Source organism: Camelina sativa, chromosome 9 (assembly GCF_030686135.1).
Source record: "Camelina sativa cultivar CO46 ecotype springtype chromosome 9, ASM3068613v1".
NCBI classification, from domain to species: domain Eukaryota; kingdom Viridiplantae; phylum Streptophyta; class Magnoliopsida; order Brassicales; family Brassicaceae; genus Camelina; species Camelina sativa.
In genome coordinates this window covers 41,331,237-41,355,754 of record NC_141888.1, presented here as the reverse complement: position 1 = coordinate 41,355,754, position 24,518 = coordinate 41,331,237, and the positions used below count along the sequence as shown (strand labels likewise).

General features: G+C 36.8%; 3 protein-coding genes and 2 pseudogenes across 6 annotated transcripts; 4 read left to right on the top strand and 1 right to left on the bottom strand.

The window, feature by feature from the left end:
• Positions 1–393: 393 nt before the first annotated feature.
• Positions 394–6,807, top strand: LOC104714415 (ADP-ribosylation factor GTPase-activating protein AGD2). 2 transcript variants are annotated; one of them, XM_010431770.3, is made up of 19 exons: positions 394–651; positions 792–868; positions 1,320–1,420; positions 2,069–2,139; positions 2,437–2,499; positions 2,791–2,835; positions 2,937–3,002; positions 3,153–3,200; positions 3,296–3,391; positions 3,498–3,539; positions 3,632–3,844; positions 4,207–4,332; positions 4,518–4,727; positions 4,820–4,906; positions 4,992–5,252; positions 5,501–5,622; positions 5,767–5,857; positions 5,990–6,435; positions 6,525–6,807. In XM_010431770.3, exons 1-19 carry the CDS (start codon positions 604–606, stop codon positions 6,637–6,639), a joined length of 2,328 nt encoding a protein of 775 aa, XP_010430072.1. In that variant the 5' UTR covers positions 394–603; the 3' UTR covers positions 6,640–6,807. The 2 variants fall into 2 exon arrangements, with proteins under 2 accessions (XP_010430072.1, XP_019085196.1); XM_019229651.2 differs by having other exon boundaries at positions 404–651; positions 3,288–3,391.
• A 751-nt stretch (positions 6,808–7,558) lies between these two features.
• Positions 7,559–10,168, top strand: LOC104714414 (uncharacterized). Its single transcript, XM_010431769.3, has 10 exons — positions 7,559–7,732; positions 7,876–8,017; positions 8,339–8,509; positions 8,599–8,728; positions 8,815–8,895; positions 8,993–9,180; positions 9,270–9,365; positions 9,483–9,573; positions 9,706–9,822; positions 9,923–10,168. The coding sequence occupies exons 2-10, from the start codon at positions 7,895–7,897 to the stop codon at positions 10,021–10,023; spliced, it is 1,098 nt and encodes a 365-aa protein (XP_010430071.1). The 5' UTR covers positions 7,559–7,732; positions 7,876–7,894; the 3' UTR covers positions 10,024–10,168.
• A 2,115-nt stretch (positions 10,169–12,283) lies between these two features.
• On the top strand, positions 12,284–13,820 carry LOC109126540 (cytosolic sulfotransferase 18 pseudogene; annotated as a pseudogene). The gene has a single exon (XR_015565082.1). The product of XR_015565082.1 is annotated as a cytosolic sulfotransferase 18 pseudogene (transcript).
• A 1,229-nt stretch (positions 13,821–15,049) lies between these two features.
• On the top strand, positions 15,050–17,587 carry LOC104716004 (uncharacterized; annotated as a pseudogene). Its single transcript, XR_015565844.1, has one exon. The product of XR_015565844.1 is annotated as an uncharacterized LOC104716004 (transcript).
• Positions 17,588–18,318: 731 nt separating this feature from the next.
• Positions 18,319–22,824, bottom strand: LOC104714412 (NADP-dependent malic enzyme 4, chloroplastic). Its single transcript, XM_010431766.3, has 19 exons — positions 22,117–22,824; positions 21,744–22,030; positions 21,532–21,652; positions 21,366–21,440; positions 21,098–21,249; positions 20,901–21,006; positions 20,736–20,801; positions 20,551–20,646; positions 20,395–20,466; positions 20,196–20,279; positions 20,009–20,107; positions 19,844–19,891; positions 19,698–19,751; positions 19,527–19,625; positions 19,358–19,447; positions 19,180–19,257; positions 19,017–19,091; positions 18,723–18,942; positions 18,319–18,624 (listed from the first exon to the last, which is right to left on the bottom strand). The coding sequence occupies exons 1-19, from the start codon at positions 22,165–22,167 to the stop codon at positions 18,536–18,538; spliced, it is 1,962 nt and encodes a 653-aa protein (XP_010430068.1). The 5' UTR covers positions 22,168–22,824; the 3' UTR covers positions 18,319–18,535.
• Between the last annotated feature and the right edge of the window lie 1,694 nt (positions 22,825–24,518).

Genomic DNA, 24,518 nt, shown 5'->3' with positions numbered 1-24,518 from the left:
ATAAAGACTGTGATTCAGTTGGGGATTGTCTAAAGATCGAACTTTGAAAAGCTAACCTTTGTTGATCATGGCGCATATATCCTGATTATTAAGAATGTACATGTAATGAATACAGCGCAAACGTCTTCTTGTTTATCTTTACTGATGGAGTTTTGTAGTTTTTGTTTATTTTGGTGCAACCATATATAAAACTTCTAGACTAAGAATGCATTAGGATGATTTTGCAATATGCATTAGGTTTCTACGATTACTGGAATAAAGTGATCAAAGACATAATTGGTTTTGCAATATACATGAGGATGATTTTGGCATCTGATATTATTTTGTCCCGTTTCTATAATGAATAAGAAAATGAGGGGTCTATTTGTAAATTAAAAACAAAATTAGTTCTACAGATTTTTCTGTCTCTTCCGAAAGCAGCAAAATCAAAAACAACATCAATAAACACAGCTGGGGAAACAACGCCTATGAATCTCTCTAGAGTCTCGATCCAATTCGAATCGAAGAAGATAGCAGCAATCAAGGGTTCACTTTTCTTGTCTTGTTGACTCTCGATTCTTACACTTTGATCTGAAGCTTTCTTTGCGTTTTCTTGTCTTTACAATGGCGGGTTTTATCAATCTTGAGGATTCCCCAATGTTTCAAAAACAGGTTCTCTTTTTGTTGTCCCATTTGGGAGATGTATTCTAGTTTTTTTTTTTTTTTGGAAATAAAGTTTTGAGATTTGATCTTTCTTTTTCTATGTGTGTTCTGTTCTTTGGTGGTTATATAATATGGATTATTACTATTAGGTTTACTCCTTGGAAGGGACAACTGATGAGCTTAAAGATCGTTGTCAGAAGTTGTACAAAGGTGTTAAGAAGTTCATGTAAGATTTAACTCTACCTACCTCTTTCTTTCTTTTTTTGGTTGTTTCCGTTTTTGTCGTAATGTCTTTTATCATCTTTCTCTGCTATATAAAAGCTTTGTCTTTTTTTTATTTAGTCTATCTCTTTGAACTGTTTGACCATTCACGGGTTAATCATTTTTACACCTTCGTACCATTTTCTGGAAAATGTAAGTGTTATGTGTTCAGTAACTTTTACTATATGGGACTCATCAGTGACCAGCATTCTTGTTCCCACCCTGTCTCCTTGTCGTTTCCTTATCTTCAATTGTCTTTTCTTGATTTACTCTATGTTTCATACTGGTTTACATTAAAGTTTGATGTGTACTTTTTGTTTTGTTACAATTCCACTTTGGCTGATGAATCTATGTTCCTAGGAAGAGTATTGGAACTTGATAAGAATTACATTTTTTTTTTTGTGTGTGTGTCATAGGGGAGCGTTGGGAGAGGCATCTACTGGAGTCAGTGCCTTTGCAGATTCTCTGGAAGAGTTTGGTGCAGGACATGATGATCCTGTCAGTGTTTCAATTGGAGGTTGTGGATTCGCCTTCAATTTATTTGGTCCCTCGTGTTAGTTTGATTACTTAGTGTAGGTACTATGAGCTATGATACATTCTCTGCCGAGGAGATTGTGGGCTGTTTGGTTGATATAAAAAACTATGATGCATTCCTTTAGCTTACCATTTATAAAGGACTAATCTATGCTACTAGTGGTGGTTTTGAGGTTTCTCCTTTTGGGCTTCTCATCCATTAATATGCTGAATTTTTGAATTGACCCGTGGTTTTTACTATTTAGTTAAGTAGGCTTTGTTAGATGTCTGGGTTACAATTGATATAGACAGTAGTAGTGGAATGCATAATTAAGATGCATACATAGCTTTTATAGAGTCCCATAACTCAAAGGCTTAAAGCCGTTAGTTAAAGTTAATTGTAACAAAGGTATGTATTAGAAATAAGATCTCTCTTCTTGCCTTGAATCATTATATCATTACTCATTACCATGTTCTCCTTGTCCCTTTGATTTCGTTTAGCTTTTTGGATAATATCATGTACGATCTCTAAGTCAATGAGTTCTACTTTTACACTTTTTTCTTATGATATGGTTTGGCTAAACATGGAAGATCCAAGAAAAGTTCTTGTTTCTGATTCTGTTTCGTTTGTTATACTTTTGGATGGAACCAGGTCCAGTCATATCTAAATTCATAAATACACTTCGGGAGATCTCCTCTTATAAGGAGTTTCTTCGCTCACAGGTAACTCTCATCGCATCTTGTAAATATACATATCAGTCAGAACCGAATGATCTCTCATTATTGGAAGCTATATCTTTGTTTGGTCGCTAAAAAATTTGTAGGGCATAATAGTCTTGTGACATTCAAATGTTTGGTAGAGACTTATTTTATAGTCTAAAATACATGTATCAAGAAAGATGAGAGATGTAAAATCTTATAGAGCAGATTGATAAAATGTTTAAATCCACAAATTAGTTAATTGCTTCAAAGCTGTTTCCCTTCACTGCATCATTTGTAGAAATCTTGTGTGTTTTGTAGGTGGAGCATGTATTACTTGAGAGGCTGACAGATTTTATGACTGTTGATATACAAGAAGCAAAGGTAACCTTTTCTGTGCCTCAATTTTTTATTGTTTTCTACTTTTTATGTACTGTGAAGTGTAAAATGTGATTGTCAAGTATTATAGACTCGATATTGATCAATAAACTGATCTTCTGAATCCATCTGTTGACAAGTTTTATTAAATTAACGTTTTCTTATTTTCCCTTTCTTGATGTGAATGAATCATTTTAGAAGAAAAGTATATTCCTCCCTCTATTGATCTATGATATCTGTTATCAAAAACTCAAGCTATAGTTTGCCAATGATTTACTTTATTCTCTACCTTTTCAGGAGTCTCGACGTCGTTTCGATAAATCTGTCCATTCTTATGATCAGGTAAACAAGGAGCGTAGTTATGCTTAACCTATTAAAGATATAATGTTGTGCATGTTTTTTTTATCTAAAGCTATGAAATGAATTTTCTTATTCATTTGAAGGCACGTGAAAAGTTTGTGTCGCTAAAGAAGAATACCAGAGGAGACATTGTTGCTGAGTTGGAAGAGGTATTGGCACTGTAATTCATATATATAATATTCAAGAAAAATCTCACATTGTAATGTGTATACATGTCCTTGTCTGTATTTATGCATGCGTAAACTGTATATATACTATATATTTGGGATTCTAATGAACTTGTTGTGTCATATCTACAGGATCTGGAGAACTCGAAGTCAGCATTTGAGAAAAGCCGTTTCAATCTAGTATGCTAAGTCTAAGAACAGAAGCCACTACTACCACTATTGTATTTTGACCTTTCTGCGTCTAAATGGTGTTCTCTTTGGTTTAAGGAATGCAGGTAAACTCATTGATGACGATTGAAGCGAAAAAGAAGTACGAGTTCTTGGAATCTATAAGTGCAATTATGGATTCCCATTTGAGATATTTTAAGCTTGTAGGTTTCTTCTTATTTTTGCATTTAGAGATGTCACCAAGTGTGACCAAGTAAGGGCAACATCTGTGTCACGATGTATTCCTTATGTGGTCTCTTTGTGCTCCAGGGGTATGATCTCTTGAGTCAATTGGAGCCTTATATCCATCAGGTACAACCTTTATGTCAACTTGCTTCCAATAGTGACAATAACGAGAAAGTGTTTGATCATTAAAGAGCTACTTGCTATTTTTCTTCTTACAGGTATTGACATATGCACAACAATCAAAAGAACAGTCTAAGATTGAACAAGATCGATTTGCAAGACGCATTCAAGAATTCAGGACTCAATCTGAATTGGACAGCCAACAGGCCTCTGCTAAAGCAGATCCCTCCGACGTTGATGGAAACCATGTTTATAGAGCTGTCCCGCGTAAAAACGTAGAAGCAAATCCAATTTCAACAGCGGACAAGGAAGTAAGGGTCTCTAACTCCCTCATGTAGTAGTCAAGTGCAAGCTATAGTTTGTCCAAAGACGTAACGTTCCCTGTTTGGGGATTTGGCCAAATTTGTTGACAGGATCTTGCTTGCTCTACTGCTGTTTTCTAACTGACACAATGAATCCAGCTCTGATACGGATACTTAATTATAAAGTTAAAGCAATAGTGTCAGTTTCTGAGTTGGGCATTCTGTTAGAACTTATAAGATTTTATTCTGTAATGCAACTATGCAGACATTGAGATATATGATGACTTAATTGGTGATGATTCATGCTCATCACTGCTTCAGTTCTCATACAGGCTAATGTGTTGTGTGTTTTCTCTTCTGTACTAATGCAGGTAATTAAGCAGGGGTATCTATTAAAGCGATCAGCTAGTTTGAGAGCTGATTGGAAAAGAAGGTTCTTTGTACTTGACAATCATGGATCCCTATACTATTACAGAAACACCGGTAATAAATCAGCGGTATGTGTGCCAAGCTGCTTTATACTGCCTCGTTTCCATGAGAGAGATCTATAAGTTCTTTCTCATGATTTGACCATGTTTATTATATTTGTGTCTGTTAAACAAGTCTGTCTCACCTGTGTTTCTCCATTTTAAGTTACACTTACTCAGTTTTTATCTTTCTTATCATCCTCTTCTCTTTATAGGGATCTCAGCATTACTACAGTGGTTTAGGTGAGCATAACAGCGGTGTCTTTGGGAGATTTCGTTCTAGACACAACCGATCAGCTTCACAGGGAAGCCTAGATTGCAATATGATTGATCTCCGCACATCACTGATAAAATTGGACGCAGAGGACACAGATCTTCGACTCTGCTTTAGAATTATTTCTCCTCAAAAGACTTACACATTACAGGTACTGAATGTATTAAGATATATAGATACTTGACGGCTCGCAACATATACAGCTTCAGGAGGCTAACACAACTTGTTTCTCTATGCTATCAGGCTGAAAATGGAGCTGATAGGATGGAGTGGGTCAATAAGATCACAGCAGCTATAGCAACACGTCTGAATTCTCATTTTCTGCAACAGGTTTACACAATATGAGTTTCAGACTCTCTTTTAATTTTAAATCTAAAATAAGATTTCGTGCTAATACTTATTCTATTATCTGCAGACACCAGGAAGATACTTGGACAAAAACTATACTAGTTCTGGTCCTGCTAATGACGAACTCACCCTGGATCAAAAACAACATTATGATCAAAGACTAAATATGGGGGATGACGTTTTTACAATACTTAGAGGAATCCCTGGAAATAACAAATGTGCAGAATGCAATGCACCTGACCCCGATTGGGCATCATTGAATCTTGGAGTTTTGATGTGCATTGAATGCTCTGGTGTTCACAGGAATCTTGGCGTTCATATATCCAAGGTAATTTGCTTCTTTTGGTACGATGTTATGTCGCTTCTTTTCATTGTCTTTGAGATCGTATGAGCTAAGTTAAGTTTGTATAGCAAACTATGTGCTAGCTATCTTTGCATCAACCAGAATTTGCAGTGCTCAATATGATAGTCTGAAGTGTTGATATTTCTTGCTGAAGTAAACATTTGTGTATGAGTCATCAGCTTTTTTTTCCTGGGTGCTTATATGTTTAAGCTAATGTGAAAGAATGTATGCAGGTGAGATCGCTGACATTGGATGTGAAAGTATGGGAACCTACAATCTTGGACTTATTTCGGAAGTTAGGCAATGCATACTGTAATTCGGTATGGGAGGAGCTACTTCACCTTGACGGTGACAGGTACTAAATCTCAAGGAAAACTAGATTGTTTGTAAATTTGAAGTAAAGAAGACATTTCTTGAATCAAAATCATTTGTTCCTCTTTTACAAGCGTGTCAAAACATATGCTTGTTTACTTTTCTATCTTCTGTTGTATATTTACAGTGAAAAGGGATCAACAGATACACTTGCATCGATTCCGAAACCATCTGTAGAAGATTCTTTTACTCTGAAGGAGAAATACATTCACAGAAAGGTATGAGATTTAGCTCAAAGTTTCCACATACATAGACCTCAGATTCATATTACTTGGTGCAACATCCAAATAAGCACTTTTAAATATAACAGGCTTATTATACTAAACCTGATTATGTTTATGTCTAACTAGTACCTGGAGAAAGCGATGGTTGTCAAAGATGAAAAGGAAGCAAACTCTACTGCCTCAAGTAGAATATGGGAAGCGGTTCAAAGCAAGAACATAAGAGACATCTACCGACTCATTGTTACAGCAGATGCGAATATCATCAATACCAAGTTCGATGATATAACTGACATTGATGCGTATCACCACCACCATGTTGATGCACCAGATGAAGTAAAGAAAAGGCACGATCCAAATGCATGTCAGAGAATCAAGGATTCGAACGAAGCAAGAAACTGTCTTCAAGGCTGCTCGTTATTGCATGTGGCATGTCAAAGCGGTGACCCGATCTTGCTTGAACTGTTGTTGCAGTTCGGGGCTGACATAAACATGAGAGATTATCACGGAAGAACTCCGTTACACCATTGCATCGCATCAGGGAACAATACATTTGCAAAAGTTTTACTGAGAAGGTAACACACTAACCAAATACCTGTTTTCTCACCTCATTAGGAACATTTTTACTTTAATAATACCTGTCTCTCTTCTTTTAATTTGACAGAGGTGCTCGTCCATCAATAGAGGATGGTGGAGGGTTAAGTGTGTTGGAAAGAGCAATGGAAATGGGAGCCATAACCGATGAAGAGCTATTCCTTCTATTAGCAGAATGTCAGTAATATTACTAATTATCTTTGTTCAAACAAGAAAGCTGATTGATGCAAAGCAAAGATTATGAGACGGATGCTCTTCGGTCATGTTACTGTAACTGTTGTAGTTAGTATTTGGTTGTGAGTCATTGATGCTATGATATTAAAGTTACCTTTAATTAAAGAAGCTTGACTAAATTTACACTTTAACGCTATCAAATTCAACAAATTGATAGGTGTTTTTTTCTTTGCTAAAAAAGGGAAATGTATTGAATCTAGTACTCTGTTCCAAAATATAGAATTTTTATGGACAATTTTTTTTTTTAATTTAATAGTTTCTGATTTTTAAAATTATGCAGAATTTTTTTGTATTGGTTAAACTTTTATAAAAGATAAAGTATTTATTATTTCTTAATATTTGTGCTTTTAGTCAAAAAAAAAATCTTATAAAATGGGACAGAGTGTGTATTTTATATTATTTGAATTTTAACGAATTTTTATATAATTTTGATGATTATAGAGAAATTGATATGATTTATTGAAAAATATTTTAAAATTATAATCTAAAACCATGAAATTTGAATTTCTAACTAAGGAAATGCTCTCAAATCCTTTAAAAAAATTAAAAGTTAATACATCTAAAATGTTTTCGATAACTGTGGTTTTTAAAGTATATTTTAAAATCATTAGTTCGATACACTAAAATTCATTTGACTTTTTAAAATCCATGATTGAATAATGTAAGATTTAAAAATTTACACAAATCAGTTAAAATGCTAGATTTAATACACTCCCTAATTATGCCTCTTAAAAAATTCTCTTACCCAAAAAGACAAATTTAGAAGAGGTCATGACAAAAATTTTAAAAATTAATACATGTATTTTTTTTTTTAATTTGGTGAAAATAGTTAAATAATGGGATTGGTGTGTTTTAATGAATTTTTTTTCTAAAATTAAATTGTTTGGTATGAGTTTTTCCAACATCCGAACCAAACCAAAGAAGGGGATTGTAATAAAAACGGCGGCTTTTTCAAAACCCTTCGCCGTTTGTTGTCATCTCCTCGCCGCCGCCTACTCTCTCTCTCTCTCTCTCTCCCATAATCGCTCAATCTCTCAGCCACAGGTAATGAAAAGCTTCTTCCTTCAACTTCCCTCTTTTAACCCAAAAACTACAGCTTTTCTCATTCCCTGTAGTCTCCTTTGTTAAACCCTTAAACTTCTCTGTCTCAATTCGAAAGCTGATAAACCCTAGTTCTTCTGCTGTAGACCTAAACACGGAACAAGGATGGTGACTAAAGAAGAAAAGCGATTCGCCAAGAATTTTAACATTAACAATCTCCCCGACGTCCCTAACGGACTTCCTCCCCATCTGCAACAAACTCGCGTCGTCTCTAATAGCAATCCTCTTGTAAGAACGAACTCTTCTCTGGATCAAAATTAACAAGTCTCTTATGCTCTTTAACGTTGGTTGTGAGCTCTTCTAGTTATATAAAGTTTGTAGCTTTTCTCAATGGTCATATCTGGTTTACAGTAAATTTTCATCTTTTTCCTCTTAAAAGCCGTGACTTTGTGAGTTTGGTCTTAAGAGTTTTATCGCTTCATTGTAAAAATTTCATCTTTTCCTGTGAAAAGCTGTGAATTTGTGAGTTTGGTCTTACGAGTATTACAAGATTACTGCGTGGCTTTGAAATTTCAAGTCCTTTATCTTGTGTCTTTGTGTTTTCTGTAGACTGCGAATGCCAGCTATGTTCCTTGTATGGGAGACAGTGTCAAACTAGGAAACTTCTATGAGAATTTCAAAGTTGATGTGATTAGTCTCACAGAGAGAGATATGGAGTTTGATATGATTGGTATCGATGCAGCTTTTGCCAATGCATTCCGAAGGATCCTTATAGCTGAGGTCTGTACACTCTTCACTCACACAACCTCTGACCAATCCCTGATTGTTGTAATTTTTTGTGGCTTGAAGTGTTTCTTTCTTTACTGCAGCTTCCTACAATGGCTATTGAAAAAGTACTAATAGCAAACAACACATCGGTTATTATAGATGAGGTTCTTGCTCACAGGATGGGTCTTATTCCAATTGCTGCTGATCCAAGGCTCTTTGAATATTTATCCGGTAAGAATATATTCAAAGGCGTGTGATCCATCTCCATGAGCAAATATTTTTTCTCGTTAGCTTGATTCTTTATCTCTGTTCGATAGTAAACGATGAGCCGAATGAAAAGAACACCATTGTGTTCAAACTCCATGTGAAATGTCCGAAAAATAAACCACGTGAGAAAGGTACTATCTGTTCTTTAGTTTAGCATCAGAAGATTCATTCCTTGTTTTATTATCTGCTCAATCTCTCTTGAAAGATGTCATTCTATATTTCTTGTAGTTTTAACCAGCGATTTGAAATGGTTACCACATGGAAGTGAGCTATTGAGAGAATCTGGAGGTTCAACCTCAAAGCCAAAAACTTACACTTCATTTAGTTGCAGCCAAGATTCCTTACCGGAATTTGCTAATAATCCTATCACTCCGAGCGACCTTGATATCTTAATAGCAAAGCTTGCCCCTGGTCAGGTAGTGTTTCTATACCTTCTCTTTCTATAACACCTAAGCAGACTATACTTGCAATGAGAGATGAAACCACATGTATCTCTTTTGTCTAGGAAATCGAGCTCGAAGCTCATGCGGTTAAGGGCATTGGTAAAACACATGCAAAGTGGTCCCCTGTAGCGACAGCTTGGTATAGAATGCATCCGAAGGTGAGAAGTTTATACCTAAATCTATCATACTTTGTGGGGAAATATAGCTCTTTCCTTTATTTTTGCCTCATCCTAATCTTTTTTTTATGTAAAATGCTTATATTTATACTATCTTAGGTGTGTCTACTTGGGGAAGTTGAGGATGAGCTTGCTGAACGACTTGTAAAAATCTGCCCAAATGTTTTCGACATTGAAGACATGGGCAAAGGTGAAGTTTAATAAACCTTCCCAAGTTCCCTTCAATTCTTCTCACTTGTTAACACCAAAATCTGATGAAACCTATTATAGAACTTGGAATTTGTAAATTTTTTATGATTTCATACTGACTTGTTGAATACAGGTAAGAAAAGGGCAATTGTAGCACAGCCACGTAAGTGCACGATGGGTAAGGGATTCATAAGAGACGATGATTTGATAGAACTTGTGGATCTAGGCAGTGTCGAGAATCATTTTATATGTAAGAAGAGAAAGAAAAAAAACCATTCCTTTAGCTGTCCGATTCATGATATGAAAGAAACGGTAACTGAGTTCTTATTATCTTTGTTTCTTTCTCTCAGTTAACATTGAGTCCACCGGATCACTTCCTCCAGACGTTCTCTTCACTGAAGCTGTGAAGATATTGGAAGCTAAATGTGAAACTGTACTCAAAGAACTTTGAGTTTCCGGGTGGTTTTATAATTCAATTTTTGAGTTGTCTGTCTATCTCATGTTTCTCCTTCCTTATTAGTATTAATATTACCAAAAAATACAACTCATGACATTATTTATTTATTATATAGTTTGTGGTTCAATTTGGATATCAATAGCCTTCCTAAGCTGAACGAATTTGGAAATCTTTTTCGGTTAAGTTTGGTTTACAACCGGTTACTGAACTTATAATAATCCCACTTTAAATCCTACGTCGGTTTGATGTTTTCGTTCTTTCTCGGCTCGTTTGCGTATAAATATAAGACATTAGAGTTTGGCGTATAATCCAGGGAGAAGTTCAACCTAAACCGGAGCATCATGCCCAACAACAGCTTGCTTTTCGGTTTCAGGTGAGGGATTCAAATTCGTTTGCTTTTGATTGTCTGTTTTCGTTATAGTTCGATTTTATAAATCGTTTTGGCATTCAATTCTATCAAGAAGATGACTAAATACAATCTTTTTTTTTTTGTAGCAGAGGCTTATGTTATAACCAGGAGGCACTCCCAAGAACAAGTATGCGCAAGGCAACTACGAAGACTGAACATTTATTTTGTTTACATGTTAAGGTCTCTCTATTAAAATAGAGATATTTGTTTGTCTAGAACAGGACTGCAATAGTATGAATGAATGTAGTACTTAACCAGGCACCAATCAAACGTGTGTTGGTATTTCTACGTACCTTTTGGTTTCATCAAACACTAAAGTTTATTGATTTTTTTGTCTTTACAGGTTACGAGTTAAAAGACCACAACCACAACAGATTGTATACAAAATGCATAGCTGAAACTGAAAACATCAAAAAACGCTTAATAAATCCACACCGTTTTATTCACTCTCCATTTGTTAAACTTATATATAAAGTCTGGAATATTAAATTTCGGGTAATAAATAAAGAAAACATGATCAACTAATCACGCAACACTAGTGGTCAAGTGGTAGCATATCTCTCTGCTACTGTACAAACCCGCGGGTTCGAAACCCAGCTGATGCAATTGAGCTGTGAAGAAATTGGCTTCACGAAGGTTGGGTCCTTCGCATTCTTCTGATTTATCAGATTAGATATGGCCTTCTGTCTGAGCTCTTCTTTTTTATATATTCGCTTTTCCCAGCTGTAACCTCGCAGATGCTATGAACATGAGGCTGAATCATTCTCATTCAAAAAGAAAAAGTAAGAAATTGGGGACTGACCAATTATGTTCCATGCAAAGTAATATTAAGAATACAAATGAAGACACAGTCAATTCTAGAGGGACATCTTAGAAATTAATACCAAGGACACAAATGAAGAATATTACTTGCATGGCACATGGTCAATCTACAATTTTTTTTTTTTCACTTAATCGATCGCATGGGAAAGATATTTCTGACTACTGCTGTTGTTTTAATACAGACTTAGACACAAAAGAAGCCAACACAGTCAAAACCTGAAGGCCTGAAACCCAATGCCAACCGTGCAATTCATCATCTTCACAATGGTAATAATGTGTGTGCTACTTTACAAATGGCCAAAAAGGGATAGTTTCACGAAGCTCCCCTCAGTCGTTTTAATTTTGAACCTCTCTGGAATCATTAGGTGACATTAACAATGATAAGATGGCCAGCTGTAGAGTGATGATTGTGTTAGTTACTAGGTCAATCTATATATAAACCATATATATATATCTCTGTCGATACCATGGTCACTCTTTTCTCTCCACAAATAGACCTTTCACTATGAAAGGGCAGATCTTGCCATAATCATGACATTCATAATCGGTTTTTAGTAGGAAAATAAACTCCAAAATAGAATAAGCATTAGACAAAAATATAAATAAACGATAAATAACAAATAATTATCCTAGATATGCTGCATCAATTTGCAAGCTCTAGCTAAATTACATAACAATTCACACATTGTTACCATAATGACATAAAATCAATCATGTGAAAAACGCGAAAGATATAGAGAACTCATAAACTACAAATATAGACAAACACATGTCCTTCTGAGACTCTGGCCTGAATATCTCTACGCCTCATGTTTTTCTTTCATGTCTTACTTAATGTTCAATCTATTATCATATACAAAATATCAATATAAGTTCGTACAACTTGTGAAGAAGCAGAACCACACATATATTAGGAGTTTACGGCCTTTCCTAGCCCATTAAATAAATAAAAATTTTGGGTACCATACCATGTAATGAATGCATGGGTTTTTGGTACAGAGGTCCCGAAACTAAGAACATCTCCACATGGAATGAAAGTAATAGTACGAATAGATCATTGAGAACACATGATTAGTTTTTATTTCATGCGAAGCTGTGTTTTGATCCACGTACGTAGGCAAAAAAAAAAAAACTGATAATGAAATAGATAGTATAATACTAGTATTAATAATAGAAATCTATGTCATTGACTCATTGTTTTGTAATCATCTATAGTTCTCTTTTCTTACCAATAGAACAACTCCATATTCCAGATAACACAACACCAGTTCCTCAAATCCTGTTTCTCTATCTCCAATGGAATCAGGGATGAACCTAGCGAGCAACCACGACGAGACGAAGACAGAGTCAACAGAGTTCGACAAGAATCAGAAACGTTACCAAGACCTAATCGCTACGTTTCCTCACGCGAAAGGCTGGTTTCCGAAAGCTCCACTGATCGAGTACGGTGGCCACTGGATCATACAACCTCTCCTAGCAGGTTGCCTTCACGCGCAAGAGTTCTTCCAAGCGCGACCCATTGACATCCTCGTCTGTAGCTACCCAAAGACAGGTTCCACTTGGCTCAAAGCTCTAACCTTCGCCATCGCCAACCGATCTCGCTTCGACGATTCCTCGAACCCTCTCCTAAAATGTAACCCTCATGAGCTTGTTCCTTTCATTGAGATCGAATTCGCTTTTTTCCCTCAAGTTAATGCTCTCAAAGACAAAGGAAACACTCTGTTTTCAACTCATATGCCGCACGGGTCATTACCCGACTCTGTTGCGAAATCGGGATGTAAAATGGTTTACATCAGGAGAGACCCAAAGGACACGTTCATCTCCATGTGGACATTTTTCCAAAAGAAAAAGTCAGACAGAGGCCCTCTACATAGTCTCGAGGAGTGTTTTGATATGTTCTGTCGAGGTTTCTCTGGGTACGGTCCTTATCTAGATCATGTCTTGATGTATTGGAAAGCTTACCAAGAGAATCCAGATCATATTTTGTTCCTCAAGTATGAGACGATGAGAGCTGATCCATTGCCGTATGTGAAGAGATTGGCTCAGTTTATGGGCTATGGATTCACAGCTGAGGAAGAGAAGAAAGGTGTTGTTGAGAAAGTTGTGAATGTTTGCAGTTTCGAGACGTTGAAGAATCTTGAAGTCAATGAAGGGGAGAAGATCAGAGACGACATCCCTCGGGTTGTATATCCGAATAGCGCGTATTTTAGAAAGGGAAAGGTCGGAGATTGGCAAAACTACCTGACTCAAGAGATGGCAGCTCGAATCGATGGGTTGATGCAAGAGAAGTTCAAATGTTCTGGTTTGCTTGAACATGATATATGACCTGTTGGTTAATCGATCTGGCCATGACTCATCCGGATATGCTTAGTGTCACAGCACACGCTTGTATTGAGTTCTAAATTGGAAGAATAAATCTAGCTTTATTTACTAATGAAATGTTTCTAATAAGAAGGAATTGGCTTTGTAACCTTTGCATGATGTGAGCAAAGTCTTGTGATCTTCTACAAGTTGTGTGTCATACTCGTTTCTATTCATACTTAAAGATCAAGTTGCCCTTCTCTGTGATTGTACAAACATTTTTTTTGGATAGATATTAAAGGATCATAAGAATAGATATTAGGCCATGTTTATAGGTATATCAGATGGGGTGTTCTTAGGCCCTTTAAAAATGAAAATAATTGAATAGTGGACTTAAGATCAGGCTCATTGATCTTATTCTAGAACTGTTCTTAGGCCTGATCTTGTGTGACGTGTCTCTCTTGGATTGGTTGAGAATATATGGAATAAATTTGGACATTAATCTATGTATTAATTAAATAAAATGTTTGTCTTGTTTAATTAATTAAGTAATATGTTTGATTGTTTTTATTTTATTTTATTTACAATGTTTTTTTTTGTTTCATAAAAATATGGCATTGTATTTTGAATTTTAGTAAAAGTTTTATAAGTTTGCAATTAAAATGTTATTTTATAAATTTTTATAATTGTAATATGTTTAAGAATATTAATTTACATTATATTATTAAATAGTATTAAACATTCTTAAAATTTTTATTAAACATTAATCTATGTATTTATTAAACATTCTTAAATTTCTATAAGAATATTATATTATTAAATATTAAGATCTTAAACATGTTCTCCCAATAACTAACTTTTTAACAAAAGTTCTTAACTACTGATCTTACATTATTTTCACAATATTTATACTCTAAGAAAACCCTAAACTGATCTCCCTATAAACATGCCCTTAGCATTGTTATAAATAAAATGGTAAGAATAATATAACTTTACAGAACAAAAGAGCAACGAGAAAGGAAAAACGTCCAAAATAATTATAAAGTTTTTTTGATTATCGAGACTTCTTTTATTCTAATCATCTCGTTATGTTAATTTTTTTTATTTATCTATGATTTCTTTTTCTTAGAGGTTTTTTAATTATTATTCAAAGGCATGATTTTCATTTAAAAGAGGATTATTTTTTCTTTTAATTATATTTAAGATTAATGGCATTAAAAAATTTAGATTTTTTTATTAATTTTTAGAGTGGAAGTATATAATAAATGATGCGTTAAAATAATAATTTATAGAATGAATTACATTGAGATAATATATATTCCCAATCGATAATATTAGGCAAAAGGAAAATTGTGTCAAAAAAAATGAAATAATTATCTAATTAGGAAAATTACCGATATTGATTTTGATTAGTCTATTTCTCTATATATATATCACCGTGTCACATATCTATTTCTCTCTCAACTTCTCTGTGTGTGTTTTCGTTATTCGATTTTAGGTTTTTGAGATTTTGCGATAATGGTGTTCTCTTCTTCTGACGAAGACCTCTTACACGAGGAAACTATACTACGAAACCCCAAAACCCTAAAACCATGGTGGAGATATCTGATTTCCAAATCCGAGTCCCCTTTCAAAGAACGAGTCGTGATCTACGAGAGAGCTCTTAAATCTCTTCCCGGTAGCTACAAGCTTTGGTACGCGTATCTCCGCCAACGTCTCAATCTCGTTAGCGATAAGTGTGTTACTCATCCACAGTACGAAATCTTGAACAATACTTTCGAAAGAGCTTTTGGTTACGATGCATAACATGCCTAAGATCTGGCTCTTGTATCTTCAAACCCTAATCTCTCAAAGATTGATTACTAAGACGCGTAAAACTTTCGATCGGGCTCTCTCTGCTCTTCCCGTTACACAACATGGTAGAATCTGGGAATCTTATCTCGGATTTGCGAGTCTGGAAGGTGTTCCTGTGGAGACTTCGGTTAGGGTTTATAGAAGGTATCTTAGGTATGATCCTAGTTACATTGAGGATTTTATTGACTTTCTCATCAAGTTTGGTCGATGGCAAGAGTCTGCAGAGTGTTTAGCCTCTGTGTTGAACGGCGAGTTTCAATTTCAGTCTAGTAAAGGCAAGAGCGTTTACAGTCTTTGGAAGGATCTGCTTGAGGTTGTTGTTAACCATGCTAATGACGTTTCTGGTCTTGACGTGGAGGCTATCATCAGGGGAGGCATTGCAAAGTTCACTGATGAAGTAGGGATGCTCTGGACTTACCTTGCGGAGTACTACATTAGAAAGAATCTGTTTGAGAAGGCTCGGGATATATACGAGGAAGGGATGATGAAAGTGGTCACAGTGAGGGACTTTAGTGTTATATTTGACGCTTACTCGAAGTTTGAGGAGAGCTGTGTTGCCAATAGGATGGAAGAAGAAGATGAAACCGAGGTAGAGGAGGAGGAGGAGGAGGAAGATGTCCGTGTTAATACTTCTCTGTCTTTAGAAGAGATGCAGAGGAAACTCTTGCGTGGGTATTGGTTGAACGATGGTAATGATGTTGATCTGAGATTAGCTCGTTTGGAGGAACTGATGAACAGAAGACCGGCACTTGCAAATAGTGTTCTCTTGAGGCAGAACCCACACAACGTTAAACAATGGCATCGTAGAGTCAAGTTGTTTGAGGGAGACGTAGAGAAGCAGATAATGACTTACACGGAAGCTGTGAGCACTGTGGATCCTATGAAAGTAATTGGCAAGTCTCCTCACACGTTGTGGGTTGATTTTGCGAAGTTGTATGAATCCCACAAAGATTTGGTTAATGCAAGAGTGGTTTTTGACAAGGCAGTCCAAGTTAACTACAAAACCGTGGATCATTTGGCATGTGTGTGGTGTGAGTGGGCAGAGATGGAGCTGAGGCATAAGAATTTCAAAGGAGCTTTAGAGCTGATGAGGCGTGCTACAGCTGTACCATCGGTAGAAGTCAGAAGCAAAGTGGCTGCCAGTGGGAACGAACCAGAACCAGTCCAGCTAAAGCTACATAAGTCCCTGAGGCTGTGGTCACTTTACGTTGATTTAGAAGAAAGTGTAGGGACACTGGAATCCACGAGATCAGTGTACGAGAGGATACTGGAATTAAAAATAGCCACACCTCAGATTATATTGAACTATGCTCAGCTTCTTGAAGGAAAAAACTACTTTGAAGAGGCGTTCAAGGTGTATGAAAGAGGTGTGAAGATGTTTAAGTATCCTCATGTGAAAGACATATGGGTAACGTATCTCAAAAAGTTTGTAAAGCGACATGGTAAGACAAAGGTGGAGCGGGTGAGAGAGTTGTTTGAGAATGCTGTTACAATGGTAAGTTCATCTGATGCTGCTCAACTGTACCTAGAGTATGCAAAATTTGAAGAAGATTATGGTCTGGCGAAGAGGGCCATGGGAGTTTACAAAGAAGCTACAAGAAAAGTTGCGGATGAGAAGAAGCTTGATTTGTATGAGATATACATAGCTAGTGCAGCAGAGAGGTTTGGTATTCCAAAAACTAGGGAGATATTTCAAGAAGCCATAGAATCATCATCCGGGCTTCCAGAGAATGATGTGAAGATGATGTGCATCAGATTTGCAGAGCTGGAGAAAAGCATGGGAGAAATCGATCGAGCTCGTGCAGTCTACAGGTATGCATCACAGTTTGCAGACCCTCAAGTGTGGCAGAAGTGGCATGACTTGGAAAGTGAGCATGGAAACGAAGATAGCTACAGAGAAATGCTTCGCATTAAGCGAGCTGTTTCTTGCTGCGCTCTGTCTCCTCCAGCTCTGGTTAACAAATCACAGTCTCTGTCAGACACTCTTCTATCCCAATTCATCCCTCCGGTTAAGAAGGCCAGGTCTCTGTCTGATACTCTTTCCCCATTATTCAGCTCTCCAGTTAAGAAAGCACGGCTCATTTACTAATTTGTGTAAGAGATGCTTACTGTTTATTATTTGTCCTATGATGTTTTGAGACTTGTTGATAAAAATTGTTTTAAAAAATGTTTTACTGACATCTTTCCTTTATTGCCGCTTCCTTTAGTTTCTTAAAATAAATGCCTACTGAAAAAAGTGTTTATAGTAAACAAACACATTTGTTATTAAAGATGAAATTCTTTCTCATTGGATGGGTCTTATTCCCCTAGCCAAAGATCCGAGGCTCTAATATTCATCCGGTAAGAGACTTGTCAGTGGTATGTGTTTCATCTCCATCAGCAAATATATCTTTCTGTCGTTTAATTTGTCTTAAAATTTTGATGAAGGAATTGAAATGGTACCAAATGGAATTGAGTTGTTCAAAGAATCTAGAAGTTCAACCTCAAGGCCAATAACCTACACTTCATTCAGCCACTGATTTTGCTAATAATCATACGAGGCACCTCGATATTTTCATAGCAAAACTCAGCCCACCAGCCAGGCACTGCTTGTATGTTGTATTCGTGTCGGTATTTTGTTTTGGGAGATAATCTAACAAGTATATTACTATAGGAGAAAAACATGGGAGAAATGGATCTAGCTCGTGCAGTCTACAGGTATGCATCACAGTTTTCAGACCCTCATCAACTGTTGCAGAAGTGTCATGACTTGGAAACTGAGCATGGAAACAAAGATAGCTACAGAGAAATGATTCGCGTTAAGCGAACTGTTTCTTGCTGCGCTATGTCTCCTCCTGCTCTGGTTAACAAATCACAGTCTTTGTCAGACACTCTTCTATCTACCAACATACAAGAGTACGAACGATAGCCAATGTTCGTTCATAAGATTTATTATCGACTTTGAAAGAAACAACAGGACACAAACTAGGGAAACAGTGCTTACAACACAAATTTTTAAATGCTGACAAACAAAACAAACAAAAAGAAACGAAAAATCTCATGAAAAGAGGAAGGTGAAAGAATAGGAGAGGACAGAAATAGCTATTAGAGTCATTGTGAGAAATGGCAACTGACAGATCTTCAGCGGTAGCTTCGATATGAAGGGCTGTACATGCTACTCTCAGCACACTGCTCCAGCTCCTTGGGCTGAGGCAACCTCGTCGCCAATCCTGTATATTTGTATATAAGGAAATGTAATGAAGTAATTCACATTACATTGCATTAATAGTGCGATTCACACATTACATCTAGCAACACAACCACTTACCCAGTTCATAGGCCTTGGCAGCCACCTTAGCTGCAATACGAGCTGATATTTTTCTGATATTCCTGAAGGGAGGGTATATCATCCCCTTCTCATAGTGCTCCTCCGTCAATTGCTCAGCCAAAGCTTCTGATGCAGCCAAAAGCATGTCATCATGGACGCGGATAGTCCCTGACATTATTAGCCCCAGTCCAAACCCAGGGAAAATATATGCATTGTTCGCCTGTCCACATAAACGTCAGAATCAACTCTCTTAAATCAGTTTTCGAAATCCTATTCTATAGCTCTGGTCACAACCTGTCCAGGCACAAACGTCTTTCCCTCATACTCTACTGGCGCAAATGGGCTTCCACTTGCAAAGATCGCCCGTCCCTGTAAAATCAAAAATTGACTTTGTAACCCACCGGCAATACTTCACTTCTATCTGATCATCAGAAATCAACAATCGTAACTTGTTTACCTGACTCCACGTATAGGCCTCTTCCGCCGTACATTCTGACTGAGAAGTTGGGTTTGAAAGAGAAAGAATGATGGGTTTCTGTATGCACCAAAATTTTGACTTTTATGGTCAGGACCATGCACTCCTAAACAAAAATGCTTCTTTATTTTTCATGCACGTTTATGCGGAAAAAGTATACCTCATTTAGCTCTGCCATGGTTTCCACCACTTCTTGAGTGAATGTTTGACCTACTCCCGATGTTCCAATCAGAACTGTCGGCTTGATTGCCTGGATATAATAGAAAAGGGTTCAGGTTTAACACTGAGACTTAAAGGCCTCTTCTGCAGCAGAACAACAACCAACACACCTTGACGGCATCAACAAGGTGCCTTATCGGCTCATGGTCATGAGCCCAGGGCTTTTTGAAATGTTGAATGGATTCTTTCCGGGAACTGACAATCAATCCCTACGTAAATATAAAAATGTGTACTTAGAATTGTACATGCAAAAGAAAGACAATCCACATCTCATAAATTACCTTCGAATCAACGAGCCAAATATTCTTCCGAGCCTCTTCTAATGGAATATGGGACTACAGCCACAAACAAATACTTCATATAAGTAGTAATAGCTTCATATAAGAAATAGCTTAATATAACAAATGAAAACAAGCGTACAGCTTACCTTCTTTGATATCTCAAGAGCAATTAGTTCAGCAATTCCAGTGCCAGCCTGCATCACAAAAAATGGGGAAGTAAAACCATGTAACAACCCTGCAGATTATCTCATCCCCATCAAGGAAATAAATAAAAATATTGACGGAATGGATTTCACTGAGAGAACCCTTACCTCTCCAGCACCTAGGAAGAGGAATCTATGGTTTGACAAGGATCCACCCACAAATCTAAGAGCAGCAATAAGTCCCGCAAGCACAACTGATGCCGTGCCCTATATGTGAAATTACAGTTTCACTGCTTGGTAAATATGTACTTCAAGCCGAAACTACCTCCTGTATTACAACTAAATCAGGACAAACCTGAATATCGTCATTGAAAACAAGATGTGTTGTACCATACTTAGCTAACAGGTCAAAAGCATTATGGTTCGCAAAGTCTTCAAACTGCAAAATATCAAAAGAAAACCGTCTAATTACAAAATATATAGATAGGAAACTTCTCAGATCTAAACAGCAGATTCATATTGGTGGAGTACACTTATCCATGTGTCAAGCTAACCTGAATAACGACTTTCTCCCCATAGTTCTGCTTGACTGCTGTCATGAATTCATCCATAAGTTCAGAGTATTCCTATACAAAGAAGAGGGTTAAGGGTTCAGGTTCATCATAACTTCCACAGGAGTGTTTTACTGAAAGGTGCAAGGTGCCAATTACCTCTCCTGTAGCTCTCCTTTGGCGGAGCCCTATGTAGAATTCATCGTTCAGTAGCTTTTCATTGTTTGTCCCAACATCGATTGTTACGGGAAGACACTGGCAACCAATATATATATATATATAGAGAAAGGGAGAGATGAGCGAATGTGGTCTAATGCAATAAAGCTGCATAAAACTATACTTACGGCAGATGGCCGAACACCTCCAAGGGCTGTATATAGAGAAAGTTTGCCAACTGGTATTCCCATTCCCTGAAGACATTAATGATGGCATGTAATGTGCAAAATTAGTAAGAGGATATACCCAGACTCACCGCTGTCATGAGAGCAGAAAAGTTTCAAACAACTTGCCTGACATCCAAGATCTCCTAACCCTAAAATGCGCTCCCCATCAGTGACAACAATGACCTGGATGTTCTTCTCAGGCCAGTTCCTCAGCACTTCATGAATCTTACCTCTAAAATTATAGGAAATGGAATCCTCAGTTATATAGTAAAGAGCACAAGAATGATGAAAGTGGTCGTTGATTTCCCTATGGAGAGACTCACTTTTCTTTCAAGCTGATAAAAAGGCCCTGTGGACGCAGGAAAATGCTACCATACTTCTGGCAGGCTTCCCCAACCGTTGGAGTATAGACAACAGGTAGCAACTCCTCGACGTGATCAATGAGAAGCTTGTAAAACAGCCTCTCGTTGGTCTCCTGAAAGAAAGAAAGAAAGAAAGAAAGAATGCATTGTGAAAGAAAGTTGTGTAACGAAGGCATATTTGGTGTTGTTCAGATAGCTAAAAACTTCCATCCAAGTTGGTTAAGTTTACCTGGAGATCCATCATACACATATACCTCTGCAAGGGAACTTGATACTGACGAATAGTATGCATCATTTTTTTAACCTGTTAACAAGCATTGCAGTAAAAAGGATTCAAAAATCCAGCTATATGTATGTATGTGAAACCCTGACTCTAACAAGAAGGGAAGGGAAACCTGAAGATCTTGGGAGATAACAGTGGGGGGGAGGAGACCGCGTAGATAGTGAGCGTCACGCTCCCTGTGGCTAAAGGCAAGGCCCTTGTTGTGATGGGGATCACGCAACAACGTATACCCACTGCACCAGAATCACATCCATATATATATATTTAGTGACCAGCCTAGCTAATATAAAGGACTAGAAGAAAGGAACAATTAAAGAAGGGTACCTGGCGACAGAGAGAGACCAAGGAGTGATGGGCATGTCCTCGGTGGCAGCATCCTCGCCGTAGACATCCTGAACTCCACCAGAGACGGTGGATTTGGGAACAACGTCAGCGGCGGAGGTATCGAGAGGAGTGGCAGAGGTCTCAATCAAAACGCTGCCGTGGGGATCCCGGTTAGATCCGAGAGAGGAAAACACTCTGAAGGAAGAAGAAGAAGCAGGAGCGGTTACAAGTCTAGGCTGGCGCAGAGAGAGGTGGGTTGAACATCCAGGAACACCCGTACTCTTGTTCTGAGAAACCAAAGCATACATTTTTACAGAAGGAGGAGACATGGGATGGAGAAAGAAAGAAAGATGTAAAATAATAATAAGAATACCAGAAACGAGGAGGAGGGACTGAGAGAGATCATGGCGCCTAAGGATGCCATGTTTCTTAGACGGAGGAGGACGGAGACGGAGAGACTCTTCTTCTTCAGCGTGGCAGTGATCGATTTGCTCTTTCTCTCTTCTTCTTGGAACTAGAAAGAACAACAGAGCCGCGTCTCACTCTCTCTCTCTCTCTCTCTCTCTCTCTCTCTCTCTATCTCACTTCCTTCTCTTCTCGCACGGATCGCTCTAAATCTGAGAGCTTCGCAAATGGCACGGAACCTCCATAGGACACATTTGTTGACGTGTCTTCCTTTCCTATCTCTTCCCAAATTGCGTCTCCACTCCTTCTCTCTTTTTATTCACCCCCAGCGGTCCCTATATTGGTACACTTTTCTTAGTTTTCACCCCACAAAATTCTAAATTACAACTTTTCTTAGACTCTGACCTCTCTCATTCCTTCTCATTTCTTTCCAATTGGAAAATTTGTTTGGATAATACATAAGGGATGCTACAGACAATAATTAATATAGATATGCCCAAATGTTTCTAGCAAAAATGCAACTACCATATTTACCCATCAATTCAATGTGTAGGTACGTAGTAGATTTAGTTGGTTTAGAAATGGAATGAGAGAGAGACCCACACCACCACTTGCCCCTCTCTCTCTCTCTCTCTCTCTCTACTTGACATTTTATTTTTATTTTATTTTTGTGACCGAAAAAAAAAGTCTCCTCCAACTTTTTGGATGAATTTATTGTGTCACACTCGATGACACGATGCCCATCCTATGAGGATCCACGTCAGTTGGGTTTACAAAAGGCCGCTTATTTATGGCCCAAATTGGGTCCGTGGATAATACGATGAAAATATAATATATGCTCAACCCCGCGTTCGTTATCTATCTATATTTTAATTATTACTCAGTAAAAAAGAGCCATTGAGGCTCCTCAAGCTATCTTGCCACATCAGCAAAAAATCTACTATTGTAAAATCTTGCCACATCAACAATATCAATTGATTAGTTTTTCACACAAAAAAAACGTGTGATATAGCAATTTCAATTAATTACTGGGAAATATACATAACCAAACTTAATTCCCCCATATAATAGTGTTAATGTACCACGTTCATATATGCCTAATGCCTCTATGAGTTTGTAGAATAGTTTTACTCATCTTAAGTGTGACAATTTTTTAATGAAACCATTGTTCAGTTAAACACTTTATCAAACCGTATAACTAATAATATCATGTGTTATCCTTTCGTTATGAAACAATATATACAACATGTTTGTTTGCATAGTAAGAATTTAGAGTAACGTGTTAGTTCATTTGCATATGTTTGTTCAGTAATAAATACAAATTTTTAGTTTTGAATATCTATAAAATACAGGCTGATAAAATACTAAAGGGTTTGATTTGTTTTAAAATATTTTTTCGTAATGTTTATAGTTGTGGTGCATGTGTTGAATTCCAGGTCAATTCTGAACAATTCCAAGAGAAGAGTTTCCTAATGGTGAATCTTGCACTTTGAATAACAAAATGGTGAAAGGCCTGGTTTGTTTTTAAATAATTATCCCCTTACGTTTGCAGTGGTGGTGCGTGTGTTGAACTCCATTTTGTTTATGATCAATTCCACTAAAAGAGTATGTATGGTGAGTGCTGCTCTTGAAGAAGAAATGTAAAAGATTCAATCTCTCTTTGTAAACAAAATTCAGCCGCTAAAATCAATGGGATGTTTACCGAACAGGTCGGAACTTCAGGTTTGTTTCCTAGGATCTAAAATTGTTTTGTGGCATTTCAGTTATGCTAATGCCAGAGAACGATAGTATTTTACACGGCTATCGGAACATCAATGACACTTATCATATATATATTTTGCAACCCTCGATTAACCTATTAATTGTATTTTATCTCATATTGAACTCTTTGGTTACTTTTTAAACGATTGAATATTATACAGAAACCAATATGCATTAGTTGTGGTCCAAAGAGTTGTTTGGACCACAACTTGTGGATATTATACACAACTTGTGGATATTAAAGAGATAGTTCAAGCACAATCTTTTTTGTTACCTAGGCCAAGAATATTAATATTAACAAAGTTTTAATATTAATTGCAAATGAAAAAAAATATACACAAATACAGAGTACCACATACTGTATTTTTTTGTTAGAATGATATAGCACATGATCAAGAAAAAAATGAAAATTAACTAATTCTCAAAAATGAAATGTTAGAGTCATACCGGGCGTAGCCCAGAGTATCCTCTAGTGATATCATAAAACTAACTCTAGCAATGAGTACCTTTTTTAACAAATCTATATTATCATTAAAATGTATTATTAATGATACATAGATATCATAATGATTAATGATTTTATCTTTAACAAAAAAAAAAAGAAGTTAA

Excerpts from the sequence above, each read along its gene's own strand:
- LOC104714415 (XM_010431770.3), top strand. The coding sequence starts at position 604 with ATGGCGGGTTTTATCAATCTTGAGGATTCCCCAATGTTTCAAAAACAG. Across the intron at positions 3,392-3,497 it reads ATTTGAGATATTTTAAGCTT|GGGTATGATCTCTTGAGTCA; the intron begins GTAGGTTTCTTC and ends TTTGTGCTCCAG. Across the intron at positions 4,333-4,517 it reads ACACCGGTAATAAATCAGCG|GGATCTCAGCATTACTACAG; the intron begins GTATGTGTGCCA and ends TTCTCTTTATAG.
- LOC104714414 (XM_010431769.3), top strand. The coding sequence starts at position 7,895 with ATGGTGACTAAAGAAGAAAAGCGATTCGCCAAGAATTTTAACATTAAC. Across the intron at positions 8,018-8,338 it reads TCTCTAATAGCAATCCTCTT|ACTGCGAATGCCAGCTATGT; the intron begins GTAAGAACGAAC and ends TGTTTTCTGTAG. Across the intron at positions 8,729-8,814 it reads GCTCTTTGAATATTTATCCG|TAAACGATGAGCCGAATGAA; the intron begins GTAAGAATATAT and ends TCTGTTCGATAG.
- LOC104714412 (XM_010431766.3), bottom strand. The coding sequence starts at position 22,167 with ATGGCATCCTTAGGCGCCATGATCTCTCTCAGTCCCTCCTCCTCGTTT. Across the intron at positions 20,108-20,195 it reads TTTTCAATGACGATATTCAG|GGCACGGCATCAGTTGTGCT; the intron begins GTTTGTCCTGAT and ends TTTCACATATAG. Across the intron at positions 19,258-19,357 it reads CCATGGCAGAGCTAAATGAG|AAACCCATCATTCTTTCTCT; the intron begins GTATACTTTTTC and ends TGGTGCATACAG.